The sequence below is a fragment of the Pyxicephalus adspersus genome, chromosome 5 (assembly GCF_032062135.1).
Source record: "Pyxicephalus adspersus chromosome 5, UCB_Pads_2.0, whole genome shotgun sequence".
Lineage (NCBI taxonomy): Eukaryota > Metazoa > Chordata > Amphibia > Anura > Pyxicephalidae > Pyxicephalus > Pyxicephalus adspersus.
In genome coordinates, this window is record NC_092862.1 from 124,188,891 (window position 1) to 124,216,503 (window position 27,613).

The 27,613-nt window shown below is 36.8% G+C and overlaps 1 protein-coding gene across 2 annotated transcripts in view; it reads left to right on the plus strand.

Annotated features, from left to right (window-relative positions):
• The window catches only part of WDR37 (WD repeat domain 37), a gene marked incomplete at its 5' end in the record, with an annotated part of 44,768 nt that overhangs the window by 12,662 nt on the left and 4,493 nt on the right, over positions 1 to 27,613 (plus strand). For both annotated transcript variants that reach the window (XM_072412628.1, XM_072412629.1), the window contains 7 exon segments: positions 5,405 to 5,540; positions 6,476 to 6,547; positions 8,587 to 8,631; positions 9,252 to 9,328; positions 10,077 to 10,311; positions 12,006 to 12,147; positions 26,338 to 26,472. In XM_072412628.1, coding sequence (XP_072268729.1) covers positions 5,405 to 5,540; positions 6,476 to 6,547; positions 8,587 to 8,631; positions 9,252 to 9,328; positions 10,077 to 10,311; positions 12,006 to 12,147; positions 26,338 to 26,472 — 842 coding nt within the window.

A 27,613-nucleotide genomic window follows, 5' to 3' on the forward strand; every position in this document is an offset into this window, starting at 1 on the left:
TGATGCCCTGAATTGTAGTAGTGGCATCACTCGTGTCTACTGAACAGCAGCTTGGACCCCACAGAATTTATACTGACAGGTAAGCTCAATAATCAGGAATTATCAGGATTATTATTATCAGGAATTATCATGGAGCTATTGCTATATTAATTGTTTTACTGTGCCAGAGAATGCAATGTGAATGCAACAATTCATTTGGTTTCACATTGCATTCCTTCCAAATGTAAAACAATTCATCTCAATAGGAAGAAACAAGAACACATAAGAGGAGCATGCAGTAATATGCAGTGGATTGATCCAATACAATTCACTGCATATTACTGCATGCTCTTCTCATGTGTTCTTGTTTCTTCTTATTGAGATTAATTGTTTTTTCAATATATTTCAAGTTTGGCCCGCGACTAGTCTATGTTTTTAATTTCGGCTCTCTGTGTATTTGAGTTTGACACCCCTGGATTAGACAATTGTTTGTATATAATAGAAATGTGCTCACATGGTTTACACACAAACCTCAAAAGCAAACCCACAGAAACCAAGCAGAGTGGAGGAGTAAAAAAAGCATACAAGGTGTATATAATAATAAAAAAAAAATATACAACAGATGAACAAGAAAAAGAGGAAAATATGGAAATCGGTTTTATTACAGATCAGATACTCAGAAGCTTGAGTTTAGGGTCTATGTTGACAGACTTTGGACTTGTGTTGATAGCATCAGTTTAATTCCCTTCGAATACCATTTAGAATTCCATGACAGTTACTTCTGCCCTCCAGAGGTGCTTATGACCTGCTTCAGGTTTTTTTTTAAATCCTAAGTCTTGAATGGAATGCAAAACCTTCTTGAAGCAATTGGGTTAGTTAACCAATTACTTTTAATCTTGCAAACTAGGTTATAATCCCTCAAAGCAACATCAAAAGATGTCATGACATAAATTAGTGTTTTTCTCCAGTTCTGATTGGCTTTTTCTTGCATTAAGGTGCACACATGGTATTTACGGATGCTCAGACACCTTGTGATTGTATGAAACTTTTTGAACAACTTAAGGCATGTGCACTCTCTCTATACTACTCTTTGGGGGTTATTATTTTTTTTTAAAATTCATGCCAGGTTCAGTTTGCAGTTGAAAGATATGATAGCCATTTATTGTATTCCTTTATTTATAAATTCCTAACAAACAGCATTGTTTTTACCATTTTGTTTAGTTTGATTACTAACTGGTAATGCATTGTGTGCATTATATGCAGATTAACATGTAATGGATTTGTTAACCGCTGTGCTCAGCATTGCATTGTAAACATGCTGTCCTGTTGTGTTCTTAACTGTTTAGTACAAACATATTTCTTGTCTGCTCCCATTGTTGATATTTTGTGGGTATTGTAAAATATAGCCTACCCTGACTTATTTTTTTACAGGCCTGGAGGACATCCTTGTCATGTTAAAAATAGAGCTCCCTTACCCAAAGCATTTGTACTGAGCAGACATTCCAGGGTCATGTACTCCCTCCAGAGACAGACATCTGTTAGCTGCAAATGTCATGAGCATGACAACCTGTTCTGTAAATTTAGATTTTAATGTCCCAGTGAAGGTCACCTAAATATTCCACTTTGTATACTGTGCTAAAATTCATTACAATTGCACAAGGAAAGAGATTTGCTTAAAGGATAAAGGCGCTTTATTCCCCCAAATTTCCATGTGCCCATACACCTTCATTGACTTAAACCACCCTCTTGCTCCACGGTTCAGAACTTACCAAGTTTCAGCACTGGATCTCACTATTGTTTCTTCCTGCCCTGCTGCCTGTAGCCATGCCTGTTCAGAACAGTCTTATAGACTTCTATAGGGCTCAGTCTACTCTAATCTACTTTGTAGAGAAACATCCCATATAAGTCATTGGGGATGTTTTGTGCAAACAGTAAACTGTCGAGAGAAACAATAACCTGACCCAGTACCTGGGTCTCTGTAATTACTAAAATGTAAAGGGTGGATTAGGATCAGTCAGTCTAGTAGGGAAGAAGGCAACGGATAGGTGTAAGTTTGCCCCTTTAGCTGAGCTCCAGCCTTACCTAGGTTTACACTGTTGTAGATGTGTAGACTGATTTCACTGCATGCTAAAAGCTTCTCATAATATGCATTTAAATGTGTGGTGTGGTCAGATATGAAAGGGGCAAAGGAGGAGCTGAAGAAATTAAGATAGCAACCAATATTACGCAAGTGATACACAACACATACATATATCCAGATATCTGAAATATGGATGGCAAGGCCCAAAAAGAAGGATGTTCTGATTTATACAGACTGCTAAACTCCTAATGCATTGTATTTATCTTTATTTAGATCTCATTTTCTATTCAATGCATGAGTTCACCTGTTGATGCTGTTTTTCATGTGTAATTGCGGAATAGCTGTGCAGAACAGAACTTGTAAAATTACAGCAAGACCTGTTATGACATTAAAAGCTTGTATACTTGTGGTATATGAAGGTCTTCTGATGTACTGCCAAATGTTTAACAATCATGCAGTGTGATTTAGGGATTAAATGCAGTTAAAGGAAGTATTGTAATGTACAGAAAGGTGCCACGGTAACTATCTTCTTTAATCAAGAAACTGCTTTACTGGTACATTGCAGCAAAGCGATTCATCTAACCTACCAGATTCATCTAACCTTCATCCTAAGGCATTCCTATCCTTTTTCTTGTGATCCAGTAACTTGGGATCTCTTTAGCTAGACTTGTAGAAACTTGAAGAAATTTGTTCCAGGTTTTGCTGGATCACCCAGCTTCACTGATGAAAGTGTATTCTCACCAGCCTTGGAGAGCTTTCATAAATCAGGCCCAATCATTAGAAAACCTAAGTGATCCAGTAATCCTTGAATTTACCTTCTAATAGCAAATGATTTTTAGGAAATCCATTTCAGGTTTGCTAGGTCACACATGTTCTTCCATTACAGTCTATCTTTTGCAGTCTCTGAGAACTTTAATAAATATGGCCCAATGTGTTTACTTGCTAATAGTACCATCGCTTTTTACATTATTAATGCTCTTTTCCAATGCACCCACTGACTTCCTTTACATAATTAGCAGGCTTATTCTGTATAACACAAATCATGAGCATCAAGTATAGTAAAAGGCAACCCTTCAGAAATCCTTATTACATATCTTACCTTACATTCAGATCTGGTTGATTTCTTTATTTTAATGCACATAGATGCATTGGCAACATTTATAAAAACTACTGCCTAAGGTGGAAAGTTCAGGTTATAAGTAAGGCTAAGTACACACATTAGATTTTTTTGTTGTTAGAAAGGATCATAAAAAGATTGTTTCCAACAACATAGGACTAAAACATGCATGAAGAAGCACAGTACATACAGCACCATTCTGCTCTATGGAGAGGGGAGGAGGAGAACAAGCGATCGGCACCCTGCTGCGCTCTCTCCCTTTACTTTCATTGGGTTCATTGTTCGTAGATCGGCCAGGACGGATGCATGAACGCCATCGGACGGCTGCTGTACACATGTCAGATTGTCTTTTGATACCAGCTCTGAGGCAAGAATCGTCTGACGTGTGTACGTAGCCTAAGTAGTGCATAATCTGTGCCCATAATTCATACAGAACTCCTCTCTAGTCCTCCAACACCATGTTGTTTTGCTGAATATTTGAAATTTGCTTATCAGTTAACAGTGTTTTGTCTGCCTACACTGCAGAAAGAAAAGAGTGTGAGAAAAGAGTGTGGGAAAAGGAGGCTCATATTAGGACTGAGTTAAAACTGCTTACAATAATATCTATGCACAGTGTCAAAACATGAAGCACACACACCTTGTTTCCTACAGCACATATTTTGTACCATTTTTGCCTTTTTATGATAGCCGCGTAGCTGACCCACTGATATTTTATGTTGTATGCAAGTTTGAGCTTTCCTTTTATAAAAGGCTTTTTACAGATTTGATGAAAACCTTTCCAAACTGCTAAGTGTATGCAGTATTTTTTTGTTGTTTTATTGGTATTCTTTTTAAAGTGATGTTGAAGAATAAAATTTTTAGAATTGGACAGTAATATGATGGGTAGTTAGATTCAGTAAAATGATGGGGAGTTTCTGCCTTTTACTTTTTGTCATCTCTAGGTTGGCGGAGAAGAACGCTGCAGGTTGCACAACTTGATGTTTAATTGGCACATTCAAGTGGTGGAAAGGGAACAGTCAGTGTGTTTCTCAGACTTTTGAGGCTAGTAGATATCTCTTTAGATATCAGGCAGCAAGGACAGAAGGTGATTTCATGCAAGGGGCTCTATATATGGACATGTATGGACCTATACATACTCTGTTCTAGTCTAAAGCAAAATATCAGAATAAGTTGATCATCAAAGAGAACACTTGGTAGGACAGATCTCCAATTGTATGGACATCTTTAGTTGCAAAAAATATTGGTAATTGGAATTTACCTGTTTAATTTTTTTTTCTTTTTTTAAACTTAATAAGTGGCATAAGTTGATGTAAAAAAACTCTACATGCAGACATTAAGGGAATCTCAACAGATGAACTTCAAAGCTAAAGATCCTACCTGTGGAAATCTAGTAATATTTTATAGCACCAACATATTACACAAAGTCCTTAGTCATATCACTAAATGTCCTTCAAAGAGGCTCACAATCTCATGTTCGTACCATAACCATATAAAATCTATAGTCCATTTGTATACATCTTTCCCAGAATCATCCTTTACCCAAAATTAGCAAATGTATGGAATTGTTTGCCTAGTTTTACTGGTAGGGATCTTTGGAATGTAGGCCATTGTCCAGCCAGACCTTTCACTTTATCGGTCTTCAACAGTTTTAAGATGTAGTCAGGCTGGTGTGGAGACTTATTAATGTGTTTTAAGGTCTCAACCCAGGCCACCAATTGTGGGTCTTATCTGGCCATCTTCTTACAGAAGCCTCCAGGAGCCCAAACAAATTGGGCTGACATTTCTCGATTCCAAGGAACGTTTTCCTCTCCTACTTTGCAACTTGGCCTTTTTTCTTGTGGTCAATTCATATAGATCATTACAGGGAGTTAGCTGGGTTTTCAGTTAAGATTTATTAATTTAATTATTACTCAGCAATCTATTACCTAGCTGTGGACCAGTGTGTATTTAGATCAAACAGACATTTTTTAACCTATGTACATCATATTGGCCAAATGCTTACTTAGCAAAGTTTCCTTAACTGTTTCCATTACCAATTTAATAAAGGCAGTCTGATACGGAGTTGCAATTTACCTACTAACAAAAGGTAAACTGGCTGCAGGATTGTGCGTTACTTACTTCCCTCCTGATTAACTGATTTTTTTATTTTTTTTTTGGTGCTTGCTAAAGATGTTTTATCTGTGGTTCAAATATATGATTTTTTTTTTTAATTTAATTTCCTGTTTTAGATAGTTTCCAGTTTCAAGACCACAACCTCTCGGGCAATCTGCCAGTTGGTGAAAGAATATGTTGGACACAGAGACGGACTTTGGGATGTCAGTGTAACACGAACACAGCCGGTGGTTCTGGGCACAGCTTCTGCTGGTAGCGTAAATAACATTAATATAGCATATGTATAGTATGTAGCTTGTCAACAGTGAAGATCAGGAGTTCTCCCTAGCAGTACATGTTCATCTTTGCTTTCTGATCTTTATGATCCTACTGGGAGTAAATTGAATACATGATTGTAAGCTCTTCGGGGCAGGGTCCTCTCGTCCTGTATCACTGTCTGTATTAGTCTGTCATTTGCAATCCCTATTTAATGTACAGCGCTGCGTAATATGTTGGCGCCATATAAATCCTGTTTATTAATAATAATAATAATAATAATAATAATAATAATACATGGTACTGCTATGTAAAGATGAAAACATGATTTATGATCTTGCTGTCATCTAACATGCATGTCTTTGCTGATTGGCCTTGGGAGCTCCTGGGCGGCCATGCAGCTCACTTTTAAAATGCTAAGTACATTTGTTTTAAGGTATCCTTACATGATCACAAGATCACAAGTTTCCTTAAGGCTTAGTCTACACGGATGTTTTACCCAGCATTTAACCTGAGGCTTTAAAAGCCCATGTTTGAAATTCCCATGCATTCCAATGGGCTAATCTACACCAGGACATTTCCTTAAGGCACGTTTGAGTGTTCTCTATAATGTTGCTTGCAACGTTTAAAAAATTAAAACACGGGTTTAACACTGGAAAATGCGAGAAAACGTGGGCAAACTAGGATAAACACTTCCATTGAGTTCAAGAACGCCCAAAAATGCGGAAAAACGCGGCATTGACGTTAAACTATTAAAAGTGCATAAATCGCATATAAAAGCAGTAGGATTGTTTACATGCCTTTTTTAAAATGTCCGTGTAGACCCAGTCTAAAATAATTTTATGAAGATCTCTTTAATGTTGCATATATTTTATAGTGTGTAAGCCATGCATTTGTCTGTAAGTCATGCCTTTTTGTTTTTGCTATTGCAGATCACACAGCATTACTTTGGAGCATTGAAACAGGAAAATGCCTTACCAAATATGTCGGCCATGCTGGATCAGGTAAAAATGAACTGTACCCAACTCTAATAAACAGCTGTCAGCAAGACTCTAGTTAAAAAAATAAGGTTACTGGTACAAGGATTGAGAATTCATCCTTGTAGGAACGTAAAATCTAACCCCTCTTTCCTCTTCTATCCAGAACTGAAAACACAGATTTGTTTGCAGATTTGAAAGATAATTGTACCATAGAATAGAATCTGATACACGTGCTTGTCCAAAATTGTGGTCCTAACTATAGAAAATAAGCCAGTCTTTCTAGTGCCTGTTCTGATGTTTTTTCTGGTTAGCTGGATCAGAGGATGAAAGAAACACATTTCTAAGTACGTTTTCTGCTTAAAAGAGAATATGATTATATTTAATTAGTTGATGCAGAAGCTGGGGGGACTTCTGAACAATAAATGCCTGACATACACAATGATCATCAAGTGAAGTTGTATAGAAAAGGTGGTTACAAAAACAAAAAGGTAGAACAATGAAATTCATACCTATCCGAGTTCACTGATATTTACTTGAGACGATCAAGGCTGCAGCAAAGATAATGTAGCATAAGTTTAATTAAAAAAAAACAAATGGAAAAAAATTACATGCAAGTTTTTTTTCTCCTTACGTTGAAAAATGGTTGTACTACGTATATCATGCTGGAGAAGGACCTGGACAGTAGAAGAGGAGAAAAGGAAAGAAGGGAGGCAGGAAGGGATGTTGGTTGGACATGATGTAATTGGTGTGATAAATGGTTGCTTAAGGAGATAGTTTAGGAGGAAGGCTCATGTCCGGTTTCTGAAAGCATATGTGTGCATGAAAAGCTTTCAAGCCATTGATTTAGAGATACAGGATTCATGCCTATTATGACTTTGAGAAATAATTTCTCGCATTTGCAAAATTTGGAGAACGTTTAGCCAGTAGCAAGGCATGTAAAATCGAATATAGTAATTTTTATCCCAGATAATGGCGGTCAAGGACAAAGTGAATTTCCACCATAAATAAGAAAAGTACTTGTTAGAGGTTGGTATCTCCAGCATTAATCGGGCCTGTTGGGGAAAAGCTTGATATAATCTTCTAGGAGACCCGTACCATTGTGAAAAGAATGAAAAATGATACTCTTGTATCCCACTAGCCATGCAAAATCTAAATGTGAATTCGACTTTTTCTGTTGCATCCTTGTCAAATGGTGCTATAAGTTTTTTTTTTTTTTCCTTTTCTGCATGGAATGTAAACATTTTCTGTGGTTTTAGGTAATAGAAAGTGTTAAAGTGCTGATATGGTAAATAATCTCTTTCTGCTTGGTCTAATTTACAGTGTGGTAAAAATTGGGACATTTGTAGGTACCCTTTTGTGGTAGAAATGGGACAGTTTTAAATATTCTATTATTAAAAAAACACACCGGGCAGATTTTTTATCATGGTGTAGTAAATTAATAGTTATGCATCAACTAGGTACTAGTAGAGCAAAAAAGCGAGTGTGTATAGTCTATGACCGTGGTTAACAACCACAAATATTTCGGACTTCGGACCGGACATGCACAGAGAGCTGTGTGTCACTCAAAGGGGAAGAAACTTCCCCCAGAGTGACATCATTATGCCAGAAGCCCGGCCACTCTCAAATCGCAGGTTTGAGCTTGCACACTTCCCTGAGCCTGCGATGGGAGAGTTAGCGGGTTTTGTCCAGAGACAAAAAAGTCTATCCTTGTTGAAAACCTGCATCCGCTGCCTTCACTGAAGACTTTGGGCCCAAGGCAGACTGGGCCCATGGAGAACTTGAAGTTGTGCATTTATATACTAGTGTTTTTAGCAATCTGATATGTAAATGGATTTAGTTTATTTTGCATTACTGTATTGTTAATCCCTATAACCAATGCAATAACACCAAACTCATAATTTATTCCTTACTCCTTATTCCTTACCATTGTTATATGCTGGTATATCTTGATGGTACCTTGTGCTGTGCTTAATTTCTTTTTCTTATTGAGTAATTAAATTTGTATTAGTTTAAAGCTTCAGTGATTTTCTTTCACTAAACATTTGAAACTTTTTTTTTTGCAGTGAACTCAATAAAATTTCATCCCACAGATCAAATCGCATTAACAGGCAAGTAAAGTAGTTTAATGATATTTCCATTATTTTACTTTTTACTTGGCAGCTAAACATATTGTTAAAATACCTATTTTGAAAAAAAAAAGTGTTTGTGCAGTTACTCTTGTTTTAACCCTGCAACAAAATACTAGGGCCTACAGTCACTTGAGACTTCTCTACTGGCAGTTCTACCAAGAATCCTTCAGTCTGCAAGCCTAAGACTGGATGATGCTGCAGGCATCTGAGGCTATATAGGACCTTTGCATGAACTCTTTACTGGGTGTTTTACATTGTGTAGCTGGTGTCTTACAACTAGTATTGGCAGCTGGCATATAGGAAAGGGACAATCGTTCTAGAACGAAGAATTAATGCTGTATATAGATAAAGAGCATATTAGAGCCACAACCATACTATAATTTTTCATTAAAATTGATAAGGATGTCCATAAAACCTCTTCTGGTGTTTTAGCAGGAGACAGAGCTGTTTGCTTACATTTCTGACATTAGTACTATAGTACTATCCCAGATTGGCATTAAAAAGGCATCAATGGTTTCATAAAGCCATTTTAGGGATGTAAAAAACTAAATGTATTTACATTGAAAAATATGTAACTTGTCTTGTTTTCTGTTCTGCAGCATCTGGGGACCAGACAGCTCACATCTGGCGCTATGTGGTGCAGTTACCCACTCCACAGCCAACAGCAGACACCAGTGTAAGCTTGCTGCTGAAATGACAAGACATGAGACTGGAGTGATAGGGCAAAGGGTTGCTTCAGTTACTACCTGGGTATATCTATTGACGTGCATTTCCTGAGATATGGGATAGTGACATAAAGCAAGTACAGGTTTTGGGGTGGATCACTTTTGAGACATTACTATCAGAAATTGTTATGCATTTTCCATAAATGCAGTGTTTCCAATCTTGCTGAAAGTTAAATTTGAATAAAATGTGCAGCCATTGAGGTCAGAGCAAGGTGTTGCTCACTTGTCCTCCCTCTCCTTTCTCCATTGATCACAATGGGCAGTGTGTGTCCAGCACTCATTCATTCATCTGTCACCAGGTCACTGGAAATGATCCTGAAAGATCATTTCTAGTGCCAGAAATCCTGTGTGTGTCTGTAGCCTTACTCTCCACTTCTCTGCAAAAAAAAAAAATTATCATTGCAGAACTTGATTTATTATGATTATGCAAAAGCACAAGGATAGGGGGAATAGAGTATAGCTAAAAAAGAAACAATATTAGAATTTGCAGTGTGATAAATAACTGTCTTTGAACTTTTACTTATTAAACAGCTAAACCAGTGAAGTTATATTAAGGCTTTCAGAAAGACTTTTGTGTTCAACAAGACTATTTTTTAAGTAAATAACTTTTTCAATATTGGTACAAATCCTACAAATGAAAAATGTTTGTCTTCAAAGCAGCCACTTTTTTTTTGCTAAAAATTCACTTTATTTTAACAGATTTCTGGAGAAGAGGAGGTGGATTTTTCAGATAAAGATGAACTTGACCAGGATGGTGATATTTCCAGTGACTGTCCTACTGTCAGAGTTCCCATTACTTTGCTGAAAAGCCATCAAGGAGTAGTCATAGCAGCAGACTGGCTGGTTGGTGGCAAGCAAGCAGTCACTGCATCCTGGGACAGGACAGCCAACCTGTATGACGTAGAGACATCCGAGTTGGTTCATTCTCTTACAGGTAGGATATGAATAGTGATATTAATGCGTGGTGCACAATGTTACCGCCTATAGGAGTTCTGGGTGGCTTCATTTCTTCCTTGTCTATTCTTTAGTTTTACAGTCCACTGATAAACTTTGCCTCTATTGCCATTGTTTTAGAATCCTTTTTTAATGTTTCATGTAACTAGAAATCTGAAAAAGTATTTGGATCTATGGCCTGCACTTTCACAGTAGAGGAATAACACTGGTCTAAAAATTTGTAAGTGCTTTTCACACATGGTAATGTTCTTCACTGTTCTACTAAGGCAGTCAATGATCATACAGACGTCATAAAGAATCGCCCCCTTAAAAATATTCACATTTTGTTGCTTTGCTATTTTTAAGCAGTATTTTTAAGTGAATGATATAATAGGTTTTTATTTTCTGAAACATTGCTATCTGAGATGCCTAAGGAATTGCCTACTTCATAATTATTACATGAAAAGTGAATTAGGTGTAACTAATCACCTTCTACATTGCTCTTCAAGCTACAGAATCTGTGATGAATTATAACAATTTGATAAGTTAAGCATAAAAACAGCTATTCTCCGAGCAAACCTTAGGAGCACAGTAATTATATAGTGTTTGGTACTACTATAGAACCCTCCCCAGAGAAGGCCACAACTCTAAAATGGATAGAAGGGAGAGGTGAAAACTGGTCAGAGAGGCTTGCCAAAATCCTTATGACAAGCAGTTTAAGAAGTTTGATAAAGAGTTGCCATTGAGTGCACGTGACAACAATATAACAAGAACTCTATAAATATGGCTTATATCGTGAATAGCAAGAAAGGAGAAAGACCACATTATGTCTTGGCTTAGCTTTGCCAAACTGCACCTTGAAGAGGTCAAGTCAAAAAAAGCTATGAGATGAGACCAAAAATCAAAATCTGGAAAACCAACAACAGCTCGCCATCCAAAAACCACCATACCTATAGTAAAGCATCGATGTGGCAGCATCCTGTTGTGGAGGTGTTTGATTGTAAAATGAAGTTGCTTCTCAACATCAAATATGCAACATCAAATTATACCATTAAATTCTTGAGGAAAACGTGTTCTACCTTTAAACATTGATAATAATGCAAAGCACCCTGAAAAATTGACTACACAGTGACTGAAGGAAAAAAAAGGTTAATGTGCTTGTGTGGCCTAGACAGAGCTCTGATTTGCACCCTATGGAAAATCCCCCATAGGGAATTAATAGGGGCCGCAGTGAGCGGCACTAGTACTGCTCACTGTTGCCAGCTGTCACTGGGTAATGTGCAAAGTGCTGGCTGTGGGAAGCAACAGAAGTCGTGCATGACAGACGCAGGTATGGACCTGCATTAACTGTTCTCATGTGTTCATTTCATACTGCAAAGCAACAACATGTGAATATTTTGAGGGGGGGTAGTTTTTTTCTATACCCACTGTATGCCTCAGCTTTTCTCTTTCTTATCTATCTGTATCAACAAGACTGCTGAATTAATTGAGCAGTATGTGTCTCATAAATAAATTAAATTAATAACCTTGCTTATTTATTATTGCAGGCAAAGCACAGCAACTAAACACAGCCAATCATATCCCATTATACAGAAATCAGACTAGTTAGATCAGATTTTTTTTTTATACAGCTAAAGTATATTTGTATCGAATAATTTCCTTGATGGATCCTCAAAAAGACATTTCTTGTTTAAGGTCACGACCAGGAGTTAACTCATTGCTGTACTCATCCCACACAACGCCTAGTGGTGACATCTTCTCGAGACACAACCTTCCGTCTGTGGGATTTCAGAGATCCATCAATACATTCTGTGAATGTTTTCCAGGGTCACACTGAGTAAGTTTACATTTCTCAAATACTGAATATCACTGATCAATGTTGTTTACATCTTTATATTGATCAAATTTTTGCATTATGACTACACATTCATTGAATCATTAAATGCAGCAAGGTGTGTATATGTATGTATGTATGTATGTGTGTATATTCTAAAAGCACATCACTGTGTGACATTGGTGTGTATAAATTTTCACTTCGATATCACAGTTGATAAACAAAAATGGTAATAGGACAATTGTTATAGGCAGAGCAGATTCTTTCACAGAACTAAGAACAGAGAAGACCTTCAAAACATGATTGTGCTATTTTTAATCCGTTAGCCTGGTGAGTAACACAGGAAGCCACAAGGTGCAGAAAAGAATTGTAGATTTTGTAGGTTGCACAGCTCACATATTTGTGTTTGGTGGTTTGGCGGGAATCTTGCTTCAAGCCTAATATTCTTAAAAAAACACCGGTAATGGCACACCACAGGCTGCATTTGGTGAAATATACCAGATACATTGAGCACACAGGTATCTTTGCCTGTATAATTTTCATATTGAACTTGTTTTTAAAGTTGAACTCACGGTGCCAAGTTCTGGCCAGGCTGTATTTTTTTAGCTGCAATGAAGTCTATATAGAGCAGTGTTCTCCCCAGCCCCTTTTAGCTGGGTGCACCACCTGGCACTTTTCAATAACCACCTGGCTGTTTTTGGGTGGTTACTGAATAGCTTAAACACAATACAAGGGCTGCCACCCGCCTACTATTTCTGCCCACCTGGCTTAAAAAAAATTTCTGGGTTCAACACTGTTAAGAGGTAGACGTGGTACTGGTAGCAACGTATTTAATTCCTGAATTGCCTAACAGAATTCAGAATCATTTTAATGGTAGAACATTACACATATGTGTATATAATTATTTGTCTGAAGTTCAGCTTTAGGTATAAATATATTTGTGGACAGTGTTTGCTCATTACATACACTGTTGTGTTTATTTCTTCAGCATAACACTGCATGTATTTTACTAGTTGTTTAATCTTGGTGCAGTAAAAGCTTTGTTAAACATGCCAATTGCACGTTTCTCTCATTAAATTGTCCTGTCATTGGGTTTCTTGCAGTAACCATTCAGTAAAGATTCTGACTGTACTTTGTGGGATACAAGAAAGGGGTAATAAAAAAAAAAAAAACTTTGCAAACTTTGACAATAAGATATATTAAATAAAAGTTGTATAGGAAGTAAAAAACGAAAAGTTAAACACAATAAAGACACAATAAACAGATCTATTTTTATTAACACATCAGTAAATGTATTCTTAAAGCAACTATTAAGGGCGCTGGAATTTGATTGGCGTTAACCTCATGCAATTCTCTGTACTGAATAGATAAGAGATAAATAAGGTAAAGCAGCACAATAAGCCAAGTTGGCTAACAAGGAATATACTACTTGGTGGACAGGACAGTGGGATGAACTCAGTCTGCGAGTTGTTTTAACATCCATTTGAGACATTTATGATTGCCTTCCTATTGCATATAGAGCTAATCTTCAGTTAAACTACTTCTGCTACGTTTGCATTCCTGTATATGTGTATGTACAGGTGGAAAAACACTTCTGAAGCCAACAAAAGTTGTCAATATTTACCCAAAGAGTAAATGTGGTTATTATACATTTTGGGGTTTTAAACAGGAAAATTTTGAGATGGCTAAATATATACCAACACTAACACAAATTACAGTCTAAATAAAACTGACACGTGGCACTGTCTGCATTTTTATTTTTTAACCAGCCATGTCCTTAAATTCTACTCTGCCGCCCCCCCTGATCAATGTGCACTTGAGGAGGTGGAACCTGTGTAGCGCTATACAGTCATCTCTAACCCCATCTCCTCTTATCTAAGTGCATACAGGTTGCAAGGAGGTTAAGAATTTGCTGCTGTAGTCAGACCCCAAGTCACTGACTGCCAAGCTCTGCACTACAGTTTCTGTTAATTTTACTATTTACATACGTTTTTATTTTAAACTTTACCTTCACTTTTTCTGTATAATTCCTGAAATGGGATTTACCAGCACATATCCTTAAAAGCTATGTAGTATTTAATTATAAAAAAATATGCCATCCCTTTCGAATCTCCTACTCAAGAAGCAAACCTATTGTGTGAAATTATTACATGCCCACAAACAAAAGAAATTTGAATAAACATGCAATACGGATTTAAAATCACTGCTGAAAAAAAGCAATAGGAAAGATTCACTGAAGCTCTACTCCCCACTGTTCTGTCCTTCTGTTCTTGGAGTTGGCTCTGCTGATTGCTTATAATTTTTGTCTGCTTTAGGTGCCGGGTTTTGAAGATTACCTTACAAATCTAGCCCAGTTTTCACAATTTCCATATACATTTTCATGTACAAAAGCCGTTTCCTAAGACCCACCTATGCACTTTAGTTCCCTTTGTAATAAATTTGGATTTAAAACTGTCCTGTAGAGATTCCAATTTATAAATCCATAAGCTTATTACTCGCTTCTAAGTAATACTTTTGAGTTGGAGTGGCCTATCTGAATGAAGATTTGCAGCTGAAATATGACTTCTACGGACTGTGCAAATGCTCGCCTTGCCTTTTCATAATTTCATTGCTACTATATCTTAATAAAGAGCTTTTCTTAAGAGCGCCTGGAGCTGTGCGATAAGGCTCGGGTGCCAGGGCGCTGCAAAGACATGCACACATTTTAACAAGGCTTCAATCTGTCCTGCCTTGGCCCATTAACCAGCCTATTAATATATGATCTGGCACATTGTTTACTGAGGCAGCAAGTCTTTAAATAAAACAGAAAAATAAAAATGATAATGGTTTTATTAAAATAATGCAGATGTATTTATGACTTTGCAATGACACCTCGAGTCGTTTGTTCTTTGTCCAGCAGATGGCACTGTAACACTGCAGTCAGTGCCTATGGCGTATTAAAGCGTTATTAGATGCTGGTAATAAAGGAAGCTGGGGAGAGAGAAGGATGTGGTTTGCTAGGTTTGGATAGGCTTACCTTGTTTGCACCTATTAATAAAACCATACTGGGTTGTGGGTTTAGGGAGGATCATGGTGCTCGAAAGCTCCAGTGGTTTTAGGAAGGCCCAGGGAGTTTTATGTCAAAGGTTAAGGAATTTATCTTGTGTCTTTTATTACCAGTACAAATTACTGCTGCCAGATAAATCTTCTGCCTGCCGGTTCATACTCTGTAAATCCACTATGTAGACATTTACTAGGCTTTGTTTTCTTGGAATTTACAAGGCTGTTTGTTTCTTCAAGTTTTCCTTGTCAGTCTTGGAGCCTTAATACCACATTTGTCCTTGAGCCTACATGGGCTGCATGGTATTGCAGAGTTCATATGCCTTAAGGTGAAATTCCAACCAAATCTTAAAAAAAAAAAAACAATTGGAAAGCACACTTAAAGTGTAAGTAAACCCAAAACAAAAAAAATACACCTTCTATCTCCCAGATCAGTCCATCTGTCGGGAGGTTTCTTCCATCGGGTCCCGCTATCTGTCTTCGGCCCAGTGCAGGGGGAGCGCCAGGCGCATACATCTTCTCCTCTATTCTTCCATGTTCTTCCTACTTCACCCGGCCTCACACTGCGCAGGCTCCTTCTGCCCATACCCAAGATGCTTGGGCATGCGCAGATGGAGCAGCCAAGAGTCTCTCTGAATGCCTGACGTAGGTATCTCCGAAGGCTTTATTCGCCTAGGCGATCTAGCATTAGGGGGCGGTGCTGCACCCACTTTTTCTTTTTTCTTTTGCACTTAAAACAAAAAAAACACTAACAAAATGTTTACTTTAAATAAAAGGGTTGTCTACCCTTTTATGTAAAGTAAAACATTTGAGTTAAGGATACAAGTCTTTTTCTCCTGGTTTTGCCCTGGGGACCCCAGTTGATGATTTGCATGGTGGTAGGGGAACTCAAGCCTTGAAGGTTTTTAAGGGTGAGGAAACATATAGATATATGTTTCCTCTTACATGATGCTCTGGTGACTACCCTTAAAGGTAAAGTTTGCCCACAACGGCAGTAGGTTGACCTTGCATGCATTATCAAGAAAAAAAAGCAAGTTGCACAGCAGGTTTTGCTGCTCTTTTGTGCAGTAGCTTTCTTATCATTTGCTTTCTTGTCTTCCAGAAGGTGAAGCTGTAGGAACTTAAGAGTACAACTGTTTAGATGAAAAAGCAGTGGTATCATGTGTGACCCCTAGGGGGTAGGCTAACCGTTTTCTGCAGCCAAACAAAAGACAGTGACAACATACAAATCTATTCTCTTCTGTTTGTTACCTTGACAAAGAAGACCACTGCACCTCTGAAACACTGTGTCTGGAGAAAATATCTCCAGATAACAATAAACAAAAAAACATGTTCCCCATGCTATCCAAAATAAATAAATCAAAAAATAACTTTATATATATATGTTTAAGAATTCACCTGTAGGATATAAAGACTGTGACAGCCTTCCAGATTCTTCAGACCAAGTCTTATTTCTGTGGAACGATATTCTAATAGCATTGCATTAGGGTGCAGAGAAGATTTTACTTCATCCCTGACAGAGGGCGAGAAGTTCCTGCGGATGTAATTACCTGACAAGGTGTTCTGTATTTTAAGCTAGCTAATACAAGCTGAGATTTGTTTCCTGAGACAAGAACTAGTTCAAGTCTGAAAGGCTACAAAAAGAAAAGATCGTACCATTTAGAGCTTTACATTTAGAACTACCTGTTACAGTATGTATGTATTTACTGATCAGCCAAAATATAAAACCCATCTACCCCAAGTTGTTAACAGCAAGTCACACTGCCTCCACCAACTCTTACCAACTTTTATTATCCCCTATAGTGCATCCTGCCACTTATTCTTCAGGTAAACAGTGCACACAACCACTGGTCATATCATGTGAAAAAAATTTGATTGACCAGGCCAACTATTTCTGTAGCTCCATGGTCCAGTTCTTACACTCACCTTCCTATTGCAGGGGCTGTGGTGATTTGTAAGGGTTAGCATGGAAACATTTTATTACAAAGCCCTATATGCAGCAAGATGATATTTTCTATATGCTCTGACACCATTCTCTTATGTCTAGTAGCCTCAGTAAATGAGAATTGTAGACCATGTCATAAAATTTCAATGTTATTCCACACAATACAGCATTTTCCAAACCAGCAAGTAAGAATTTAATAAAGCACCCTGTCGGTGGGGCAAAGCATTTAATGCTGGGTTCCCAGAAGGCCCACTGAGTGATCAATATTCAATATTAATATTACATGTACATAAAGGTCTGGTCACTTGGGCTTGTATTTCTTTCTTTTTCTTTTCTTTCTTTTAATCCTAAAACTACTTTGATATACCAGGTCTCCAGTTTTGTAGGCAGCCTTAGACTGCAGTTTTACAGTCTTAACAGTCTAAACATTTTATGAAGGCTGGTGGGCTATTTATATAGCAGTGTAATACATAAATACATTTACAATTTTTTTTTTTTTTTTTTTTTTTCACCAATTGTAACTAGCTTTTTGCAGTTTAAATGTGACAGGTCCTCTTTAAAACAAATACAGAAATAAAAAAAAAAAACTTTTCAGGGTCTCTGGTAAAGTCAAATATGATATTATGTGCTCTGCTATTTTGCTGATCAGTTTAAAGGCCATTCCATTTGTTTCAGTAATTAATTTCTTTTCCTGTACTTTTACTATTCTTCTTTCTGACTTTAATTTGATATCTTTTTCCCACAATCCCCCATTTTTGCCATCTGCTTTTCACTTGCTGGCGCTTTAATGTGCGTCGCTCATTTTTCCATTAGAATTTTTGTCACAACTCATTTATTTTATGGGACATTTTGGAATCTGTGTAGCTGTCTGAGATAAAATTGCCTGCAATAGATGAGCAAAGTCGGCCTCTCACTGATCACTTTTACCATTCGAACAGGTAGATGTGTCCATCATTTATAAGGTGCCTTTCATGACATCTTCCTTAAGTGCCATTGAAAAGACATAGGCGGTGAATGATTATGTATGTAATCTTGATTTGATTTTGCTATCGAGAATTTATGCAAAATGAAAACGTAAAAGATACATTTTCAGAGTTAGATTTAACAAAGAGGTAAAAGATAGAAGATGGTTATAAGATAATTGCCCAGCACTGCCAGTGGCTAAAACGGGAGACGATATTGTAATTTAATAAGGGTTTGGGTTTCTCTTCATGCTGTGGTCCAGAAAGTTGGGGAAAAGATCTGCACTTTTATTCCATAATGCCATATGATGGGTGTGGTTAAAAATATTCCTGATAGTTAGAAGTGGTAAATGGCCGACATCTATTAGCAAATCAGTAGTGTTAAAGAGCCACCCGCAAAATATCGTACTCCCCATGTGGCTGCTTTCATTACATTTGTTAAGCAGATAGGCAAGTTCACTGTAATATAAATGTTATCTATATATACTTATATATATTAAACACAAAAAAATGGCTAACAATGTTACGTAGTTACATAGGGTAAAAAGACATAAGTCCATCAAGTTCAACCTCTAAGGAAAAAAACATATACCAGATATAAAACCCCATGGACATAGTTGATCCAGAGGAAAGCAAAAAACTGGTACAGTTTGCTCCAACAGGAGGAAAAATTTATTCCTTCCTGATTACATGAGGCAATAAGGTGTTCCCTGGATCAACAGTCTCTGTTATCTTTACTTTAAAGCCTTCATATAGTTATATTCTTTGCGTCTAGAAAAGCATCCAGCTTTTTGTTAAAACAATCTGTAGTAGTTGCTGAAACTACTTCCTGAGGGCACAAAGAGCCCCCTCTTGTCCTTTGTAATGATCTTAACGTTAATATTCGGAAAGAGACTACTTTATATGGACCAATACATTTATTTATACAGGCTGATCATATGGAATAATAAATCAGATCAAAAGTTATTGATCTTGTCATAGCGACCTACAGTTGTAGAGTGCTTTTTCTAATACATATATCTAAAACTTTGCTTTTATGGAGGAATTCTTGGCTGTTCGGAAGGCAGAGTTCTGACATTTGCTGAAGATAGGTGAAAACCTATGGCCTGGAATGGTGTATCTGTGTAATAATTGGCTTTTTATTGGGAACCTAATTTATTTTTCGTTTGACATGAGAAGCTTTCGATCATGGTGATGGGCCAGTAGACACGTGAGGGGTTGGAGGGTTTTGTCAGGATCCAACACCATCTGGAAGTGTTGAAGCTGTGCTAGTAAGAATAGCCTGGGATTCCACTGTAGCAGCACTGTTTTTGCTGTTGGTGTCTTTAGGCACTTAGAGGTGCAGTGTATGCTGGACTACAACATGAAGTCAATAGGCTGCCACTTATACTACACTATAATGTCCTTTTAAATTACAACTCCACTTGCCATGACACAACCTCAATTAAAACAATATAGAAACAAAACTTTTGTGTTGGGTGAGTTGAGTCCTCATGGCCAATACAAAGCTGAAGAGCTGCAAGATGTGAAAACTGCATCTCAAAGCTTTTCCAAACCCAACAAGGAAAAAAGGCTTAATTCCCATAATGCCAAAGAAGCTCCTATACTACGCTGTGAACCAGAAAGATGTAGTTGACAGGATGGGCCCAGATATACCATTTCATAAGCTGTCAGGCATTTATCTATCAAGCTATTAGGCATATTACAAATTTCAGTATTGGAAAATGTTCCATATGATTCAGCTTGTCCCTGAAAATTAATTTTAAAATGTTGACAGCTATTTAGAAGTCATGTTGGAAAGCCTTTCCATTGAATCAGAGGTGCCAGTAATTGCCTCATTACCATGGATCTTTCATTCAAATTTTGCTTTATTAGTCCAATCAATATCTTCTGGTCCTCTGAGTTCAAATATAACCCTGTTCCTTTTTACGGATGGTTTTCAAGCTTGTGTTTTGATGAGATTTGTCCTTTGATGTAAAGTTACTAATTAGCTCCTGTCACTTGGTTCAAGCATTTTATTCATTTAAACTTTTTGTCATTCGCCTAAGTTTAGTATCTCCTCATGAGAATAAAAAAACGTGTGCTGTACTTTAATACGACTGGTGCTTACAAGGTAAAGAAGAGGTCATGCGGAACGGCAACCTGGAAAATGTTGCTTTTACTGGTAATAATGTAAGTGATAATATATCTTCCAATGTAGCATTTGACCTGTGCACCACTGAATAAACTAATTTTACTGGTATAGTGCAGATGCCTAGTTGTGCCTCTAGAAGAAACTTTCATAGAAGTCTTAGGCAGAATTCAGGACCTTAACTTTCAGAATTTGAGACAATTGAGCCTCCCCTCATTTACCTATTAAGTCCCATGATCTGTTCTTTTTAATATAAATAAATATATTTGCTAATTATTATAGTGGAACCAAGGGCATGGTTTCATCTCAAACTGGAGTGAAGTTGGTGCCTTTTATGCGCTTGGGCTTATGATGAGGTGCCCAGAAAACGATTGGTAGACAAGTGCATATATATGTGGGTACAGTAGAACAAGCTACCTGCATTCATCAGTAATGTTAGTTTAGTTGATTAGGGGGGAAATATATACTTCTAAAATATTTTAAGTGGCAATTTATATAAATAAGAGATTGTGAAGGAGTGGGGTTGTTTTCTCCCAGCTCACAATACATTGGTGGTGGTGGTGGTGGTAGTGGAAAGTATGCCTCATACATTGCTGGACAGTGTGAATAATGTCACCTTGCAGATAGCCAAAAAGATCATTGGTGTCAGTGGTAACTGACCTGAGAGTCACAAATTGCTCCTGGCTCAAAAAAAACACGATCATCCTCTGGAGCAACCCTGGTTAAGAAACAACCTTCTAAATTTGTATATCCGTGTAGTCCTTATAATATGATCATGTTTGTTTATCTTCAATTTTACATTCAGTGTTGACATTCAGTAAAGTCTGTTTAATGCAGGCAGAGCATTGCTGGTTGGAAGGAAAAGAGGTGCTGGCAGGGTGTTGTACCTGGTTCTTGAAAACCGAAATCTGTAGTAACGCACACTGTGAAGCTAAGTGATTTAGTCTCCATATTTGCAAGAACTGTAATTCAATAAATGAAGAAGACAATCCAGAGACAGCTCAGCTGGGAAGGAGAGGACTAGATGATGCTGAATATCCATCTACATAGTACTGCCAATAAAAGAGTGGAGTAATAATCTCATTGGTGTGGTAAAGCTCCTTTATTATCCAATGAGCAGGCTGGGAGACTAAACTTTTTTGCTTTAGAAAAGTAAGGTTAACAACTCGCCTATGCTCTGGCAAAGTTGCTTTGATCACAAAACTGCCTGAACTGTACCTAATATTTACATATATGTCCTTCAGTGGTGTATCAGTTGTCCATCCACAGTTTTATGTTAACAAATGATCAGTTGTACCTGTTAACATTTTGTCCACATCCTAGCAAATAAAATGGAAAACTTTTATGAAAACTTTGTTTTAAATTTTCCTTAGAATCTCGGACCTCCTATAATATAATAGAAGTGTTATTTCTAGTTCACATAATGTTAATTTAGTTTAATATGATGAAGTGAGGATTTGTTATATCATTGTCCTATTCTAATGTCAATAAATAGGTGAATTTTTTTTTTTTGGTGTGCTGCAGTGACATTTTTTTTAGTAAAGCTGCAACCAATATCCCTATTTTTGTTAACAGAAGAAAGGTTTAGAATTGACATTTTACAAATCTAGCATGAGTGTGCAGTCTTCTTCTACTAGTACCTTGCTGAGAGTATTAATAACTTAAGGTACTGAGATGTTCCTTCCCTTACAGCATAATTTATATTGAGCAATTTTTGGAGATGCTCAGAAGGTGCATTGTTGGTGTTCTTGTCTGGTTAGATCTTGTCATCGACACCTTTTTCAGACATTATCTGGTAAGAGCATAGTTAACTTTGAGACATAATGCCAACACTGATCATACCGCATCAGCATTTCATGGTCCAGCATCCTTCCCATCATATATTTTTTTTTTTTGTTTCCCTGTGTGTGTGAAATTTCAGCAGATTGTTATGCAAAACAGTTCTCGGTCTCTGTGTGACTGGGGAGACAGCTGTTAGTCCTAATGAGGAGTGCTAGCATCACAGTATTTCCGTTGATTGAGACCCACAGAGGGAGCAGAATGTTCCAGATCGGGCAGTGGTGTGTGGTGAAAAAGTGCCACGCTGTCAGCTGGAAGTACATGCTCGGCTGCTCCGTACGACAAGATAAATGAGTTTTGCTGGGGTTTGGCAGAGTCTGAATCTTTTTTCTGAGGAGAGGAGCATCGTACCAAACTCCCAGAGAGACCTGCTGCCTGAGGAGTCTCCAGCCTATACAGTGGCTGCCTCTCTTTCTTCCTCCCCCATTGATCTGCATTGCTTGTCATACCTTTGAGTTATTAAAATCCTAATGTCTTATAGCATCCCATTAATGCATGGTCCACTGGATGTCCAGCATTTTTTTTCATGTAATCTAACCTCTGGTTAACCCTTATACTTTTCTCTAAATGGGTGCCAGATGTAAAAAACTGATCACATTTGCTCTCTGTGTCCTAAGGAAAGTAGTTTTGCATTCCAACCTAACAGCGGTGAAGGAAATAATGCTTAAACGTTTACATGCAAATTGATTTGGCTTGAATATCATTGTTGACTCAGGATTCATTTAAAACCGTCCTACTGTGTTAAGTTGTGCGAGTGTTTTTCCCATTCTCTATTTATCTATTATTTGCCATCCAGGAAGTTGTTCTTCTGAGACTTGCCATACCCAAATCAGTCAAGTGTAGTATTTGAAGATAAGACAATTACTACATTTTTAAATTAAATTGGCATCTTAACCTTAGTGGCTACATTTCGGTCTTCTAACTTAAAATGTTTAATTACTGTACAGCCCAAATCTAAAAAAGTTTTTGCTAAATTTGTAAGCTAAGCAATATGTGATTCTATACGTTCAGGCCAAAAACTTTTGCCTGTCTCTGCCTCCTTTACTTCTTTTGTACCTGTTATAAAGATCAACAACCATTTTTGTTTTGAGCAAAGTTGTTTGACCATTCTCTATTGATATTGATATATCATGATACAATGATTTATGATATAATTCTGTGCTCTTCTCTTGTGCCAGGCCCCATTGTGTTCCTAATCAAACTTCCTATGCCAAAAAATTACTGGTGCCAACGTTTTACCACTGAAAGCTGCTTTTACAGTTCTCTGTTTATTATTAAGGAAAATGTTCCAACTATGAAAATAAACCTTGGTTTACTATACTCTGTATTTTTTTTTTTTTTTTTTAAGAAATATATATGGGGATCTTGAAATAAATGCTATATATATATATATATATATATATATATATATATATATATATATATATATATATATACATACATACATACATGAATTCAGTTTAGGAAAATAATAATTTTGAAACTTTATATAAAGCATAACCTTGAACTTCTCTCATTTGTTCTCATTTTGATCTGAGAAAGAGATGATTTATACTAGCCATACACAATCACACAGAAACCAACCAAGCAATTACATGGACCCCAAATGACACCATTACAAAAGATGACTGGACATGTAGGAAGTAGGATCCCATATCTGTAATTGCATTATTTCATTAGCGATCAATAAATCTGAACTGGTTTTATAATATAATTTCAGTTCACGTTCCTGAAAGCAACACGTATGGAAACAAATCATGACACCTCCCAAAACGTGAAAGATTTTAAAACTGAACATCATTTAAATGACTGGGTTATATGGAATTAGGTGGTAAAATTTCTCCTCAATATTTTGATTTTCAGCAAAAGTAGGGGCAAATGGAAACTTTCTTTCACATCCTTACAACATTACCATTCACTCCAAAGAACTATAGAAGAGAGAGTGCTAAGTGTACCATATTCTTCATAAAATGAAGACTTTCCAGTAATTTCCCCAGAATTTCTTTTAAGCTGGGAGGGAAGAATTTGTAGGTGTGTGGTAGTATTGTGACCCAACTATTCAGTAACCACCAAAAAATGGACAGGTGTTTACTGAAAAGTTCCGGGTGGTGCACCCAGGTAAAACGGTCTGGGGAGAACATGGCCTCCTCATTGCTATATATATCCACATATGTACATCAATACATACATGCATGCATGCATTCATTTATGTTTTGACTTTCTTAGTTTGAATTAACTGTTTTTGTCAGGTTTATTATACTTTTTAATAGTTCCTTATTTAAAATGATTTTCTCATTTTTTCAGTAAACTACAGTTCTTTAATGATTATTGGCCAGATTGACCCTTTAAACTTTGTCTGCGTATTATGATTTGTAAAATGTACTAAATGTTCTTTTGCATATAAAAATTGTTTCTAGTATGCAAATTAAATTCAATAATGCAGAAATATCTTTTTTAATTTTTTTTTTTTTTTTGTGAAACCTTGTGAGAAACGACAGATAAGTTAATTACTACATTTCTCCGCTTTTACTCAAATCCTTGTTAAAGGCTTGAGGATAGTTTTACACAGGGCTCAAGGGTCAATTGTAACGCATGTACCAGTCCGCTTGTGAGAGGGTTAATGGACGCCAGAACGGTTTTAGGTGCCATATCATTTTACGAGGAATGTTGCCGCACTCTGAAATTACATTAAGCAACTTTGTCTCATTAATGCAGTATGGTCGGGTCCTAATTAGAACCTAATTTGATGTCAATTTAAATTAAGAGGGCTTGCGTAAATTGGGCCTTTGTGACCTGGATAGTGCTAATCTCTAATCAGCAGACTGAATGGTACATGAAATCAAATTCCCGCAGTACCGGGGAAATGACAGAAACAACTGACATTTTAAATTAAAATTACAAAATTCACCGAAATAGATGTTCATGACCCCTGCTAAGGCATGTGTCAGGAAATCAAATGCACTGGAAGGATAAGCTGACAAACCTGAATTAATGTGATGATTTCGGACAGAAAATGTGCCATGGTTTTTTTCCCCTTGCATTCTAAGTAGGCTAAATTTCATCTTGAAACGTTATGCACATTTCTTTTTTGGGGAAATACAGGTCTGATCTTTACAAGTAGTAGATTTTCATTGCCCATTATAACCATTCAGTATTGTCTTGGTTGAAAATGTAGCTTCTGTACAGGTGTCTCATAACATTGCTTAGTGATCTTGTCATATTGGAACTTTTGTGTTCTCTGCATTGGGGCGGTTGGTAGAAACTGCTATATCATACTGGAGACAATAAAGGAAGTTGTATAACATACCTAAACATTGATGCTTCATACATGTATGTTTCATGAAGACAAGAGCAAGAATCCTAACAACTTTTATGGTCAAGTGCATGAATGAATCTGAACCATATGGCAATTTATACCTGTGTGCTTTATTTTAGACAGGAGCAGTCCGCAATATATAGAATTGTGACTGTTCAAAAGAGCCAGAGGATAGTGTTAAGGGATACTAGAACATTTTCCCGGTTTACTTAAATTCTACCCTTATTCTGTTTTTGACTGTATAGGGGGGGTTTATATCTGTAAAAAAAAATATTTACTGTCTGATGCAATTTTCAATCCATAAAGCAGATCTTGAATAAAAATTAACCTAATTTCTAAGTTTTAAAAATGAAATATGCATAAGCTTGTATTTACAAATATGTTCTACATTGGTTGTCAGTTTAAATGCACACATTTTTTTTATATCTAATACTTTACAGAGAATTATGGTCTAAATGTTCATTAGTAGTTGGTGATAATGTTGTTTTAAAAAAAGGTAACAAACACTAAATGGGTACATGGCCCTTACTGAATTCAGTAGCCACAGGTACTGTGTAACACCTCATCTTCAAAGATTCCTAAATTCTCTGAAATCTGGGACCTGTACAATAATAAAACAGCTTACATCTTTTAATGTTTTTTTAGATGTAGGCAAGCTTGCCAAGTCACAATTGCCAGTAAACACAAGGTGGGGGCCGTTGTGTGGTTAAACTGTGAGTTCAGTACCTTTGTTATGAACTTTAGGGATGAATTGCTCCAGTGTTCCTGCAGATTCAGATTTCACATGTGGCCTTGTTGCTTATTTACTGTTAGGATTTTGTAAGTATGTGACTATCCATTGCCTGACCAGAGGTGTGCTTTAAGGGTGAAATGTCTGTTTAATCAGGTAGCAAGGAACACAAATTCTTTACTAACAGTGTTACTTTAAATGTTAATATAAATCACTATTTTATATTTAAAGCACCGTGACCTCTGCTGTGTTCACCGTGGGTGACAATGTGGTGTCTGGAAGTGATGACCGTACTGTGAAAGTCTGGGATTTAAAGAACATGAGATCACCCATTGCTACTATCCGTACGGACTCGGCAGTAAACAGGTATAAGGAACATGTTTTGTAAAGTTCTTTACAGTATGTTTTTTTTGTTTTCTTTTTTTTAACTTTTCTTCCTTAAACAAAAAATGTATTTTATAAATAGAGCAGCATTTGGCATAGCCCTTTGCATGGTATTTGTTTGTAGTTGCTGTAAGTTTTTTTTGATGAGCTTGCAAAGTATTTTCTCCTTGCAGCAATAATCCCTGCATGCAGAAATATCTCTGTTTTCATCCCTACCTGTTACAGAATACAACAAAGGAGGATTGTTCCACTTCACTCAGACAGAAAATGTCAATGTTAAGTCTTTTAAGAAGGAAAAGTCCTTAGAACATGCTTTTACCTTCTTAACAAACTCTGTTCTCAAGACGCAATCCAACAGCCCAAGAGAAGAAGCCTCTTGTATTACTGAGGATCACAGCTCTGCATGTACAAACTCTTTCCTCACTGCTTTATGGAATTCAATAGAATGTGACTGAACTGAAAAAAAAGCAGGCAGCAGCACTGTATACAGTTCATCTTCATACAGTCTGCCTTCATTCGTCTCTAGGGAATATAATATATATATATATATATATATATTACACACCTAGAGGGTAGATGTACATAGAAGTCTTATCACTTAGTAAGTTGCAAGTAAAAACATATATTAATAATATTTAAAATAATATTTGATTAATAATATTGAAGATAAAAAAAATCCAGGTACACATGTGCATATTGAAAACAATATTCAATATACAAAAAAGCTAATACAGGTTGACCTTAAAAAATCCAGCCATCGATAAGCTGGTTCTTTCAGATTTCCGACATGGATTTCAGAGCACAGCTCCGTCTATGTTTTAATGGTGGTGTGCTCCAAAATCAGCTGTTGGGTCTTGCTTGCACGTGCTTTCCTGCTCATACCTTCTCATTTATTTGCTGCTGTATAGCTCCAATATGGATTCAACATTTATTTAAAGGACTGTACAGGTAGTCATTTTCTGTTAAATACATACAGCATATATACCCGTAAAAAAAAAAACTGGAACTTTCGATAATCCAGCACTCCTTAGGTCCAGATGTGAAAATGTGGTCTGACTCTCTGAATGCTGGCAGCACATGATTTCCTTTTTTTGTTTATTGCTATTTTGTTTATTACTGTAAA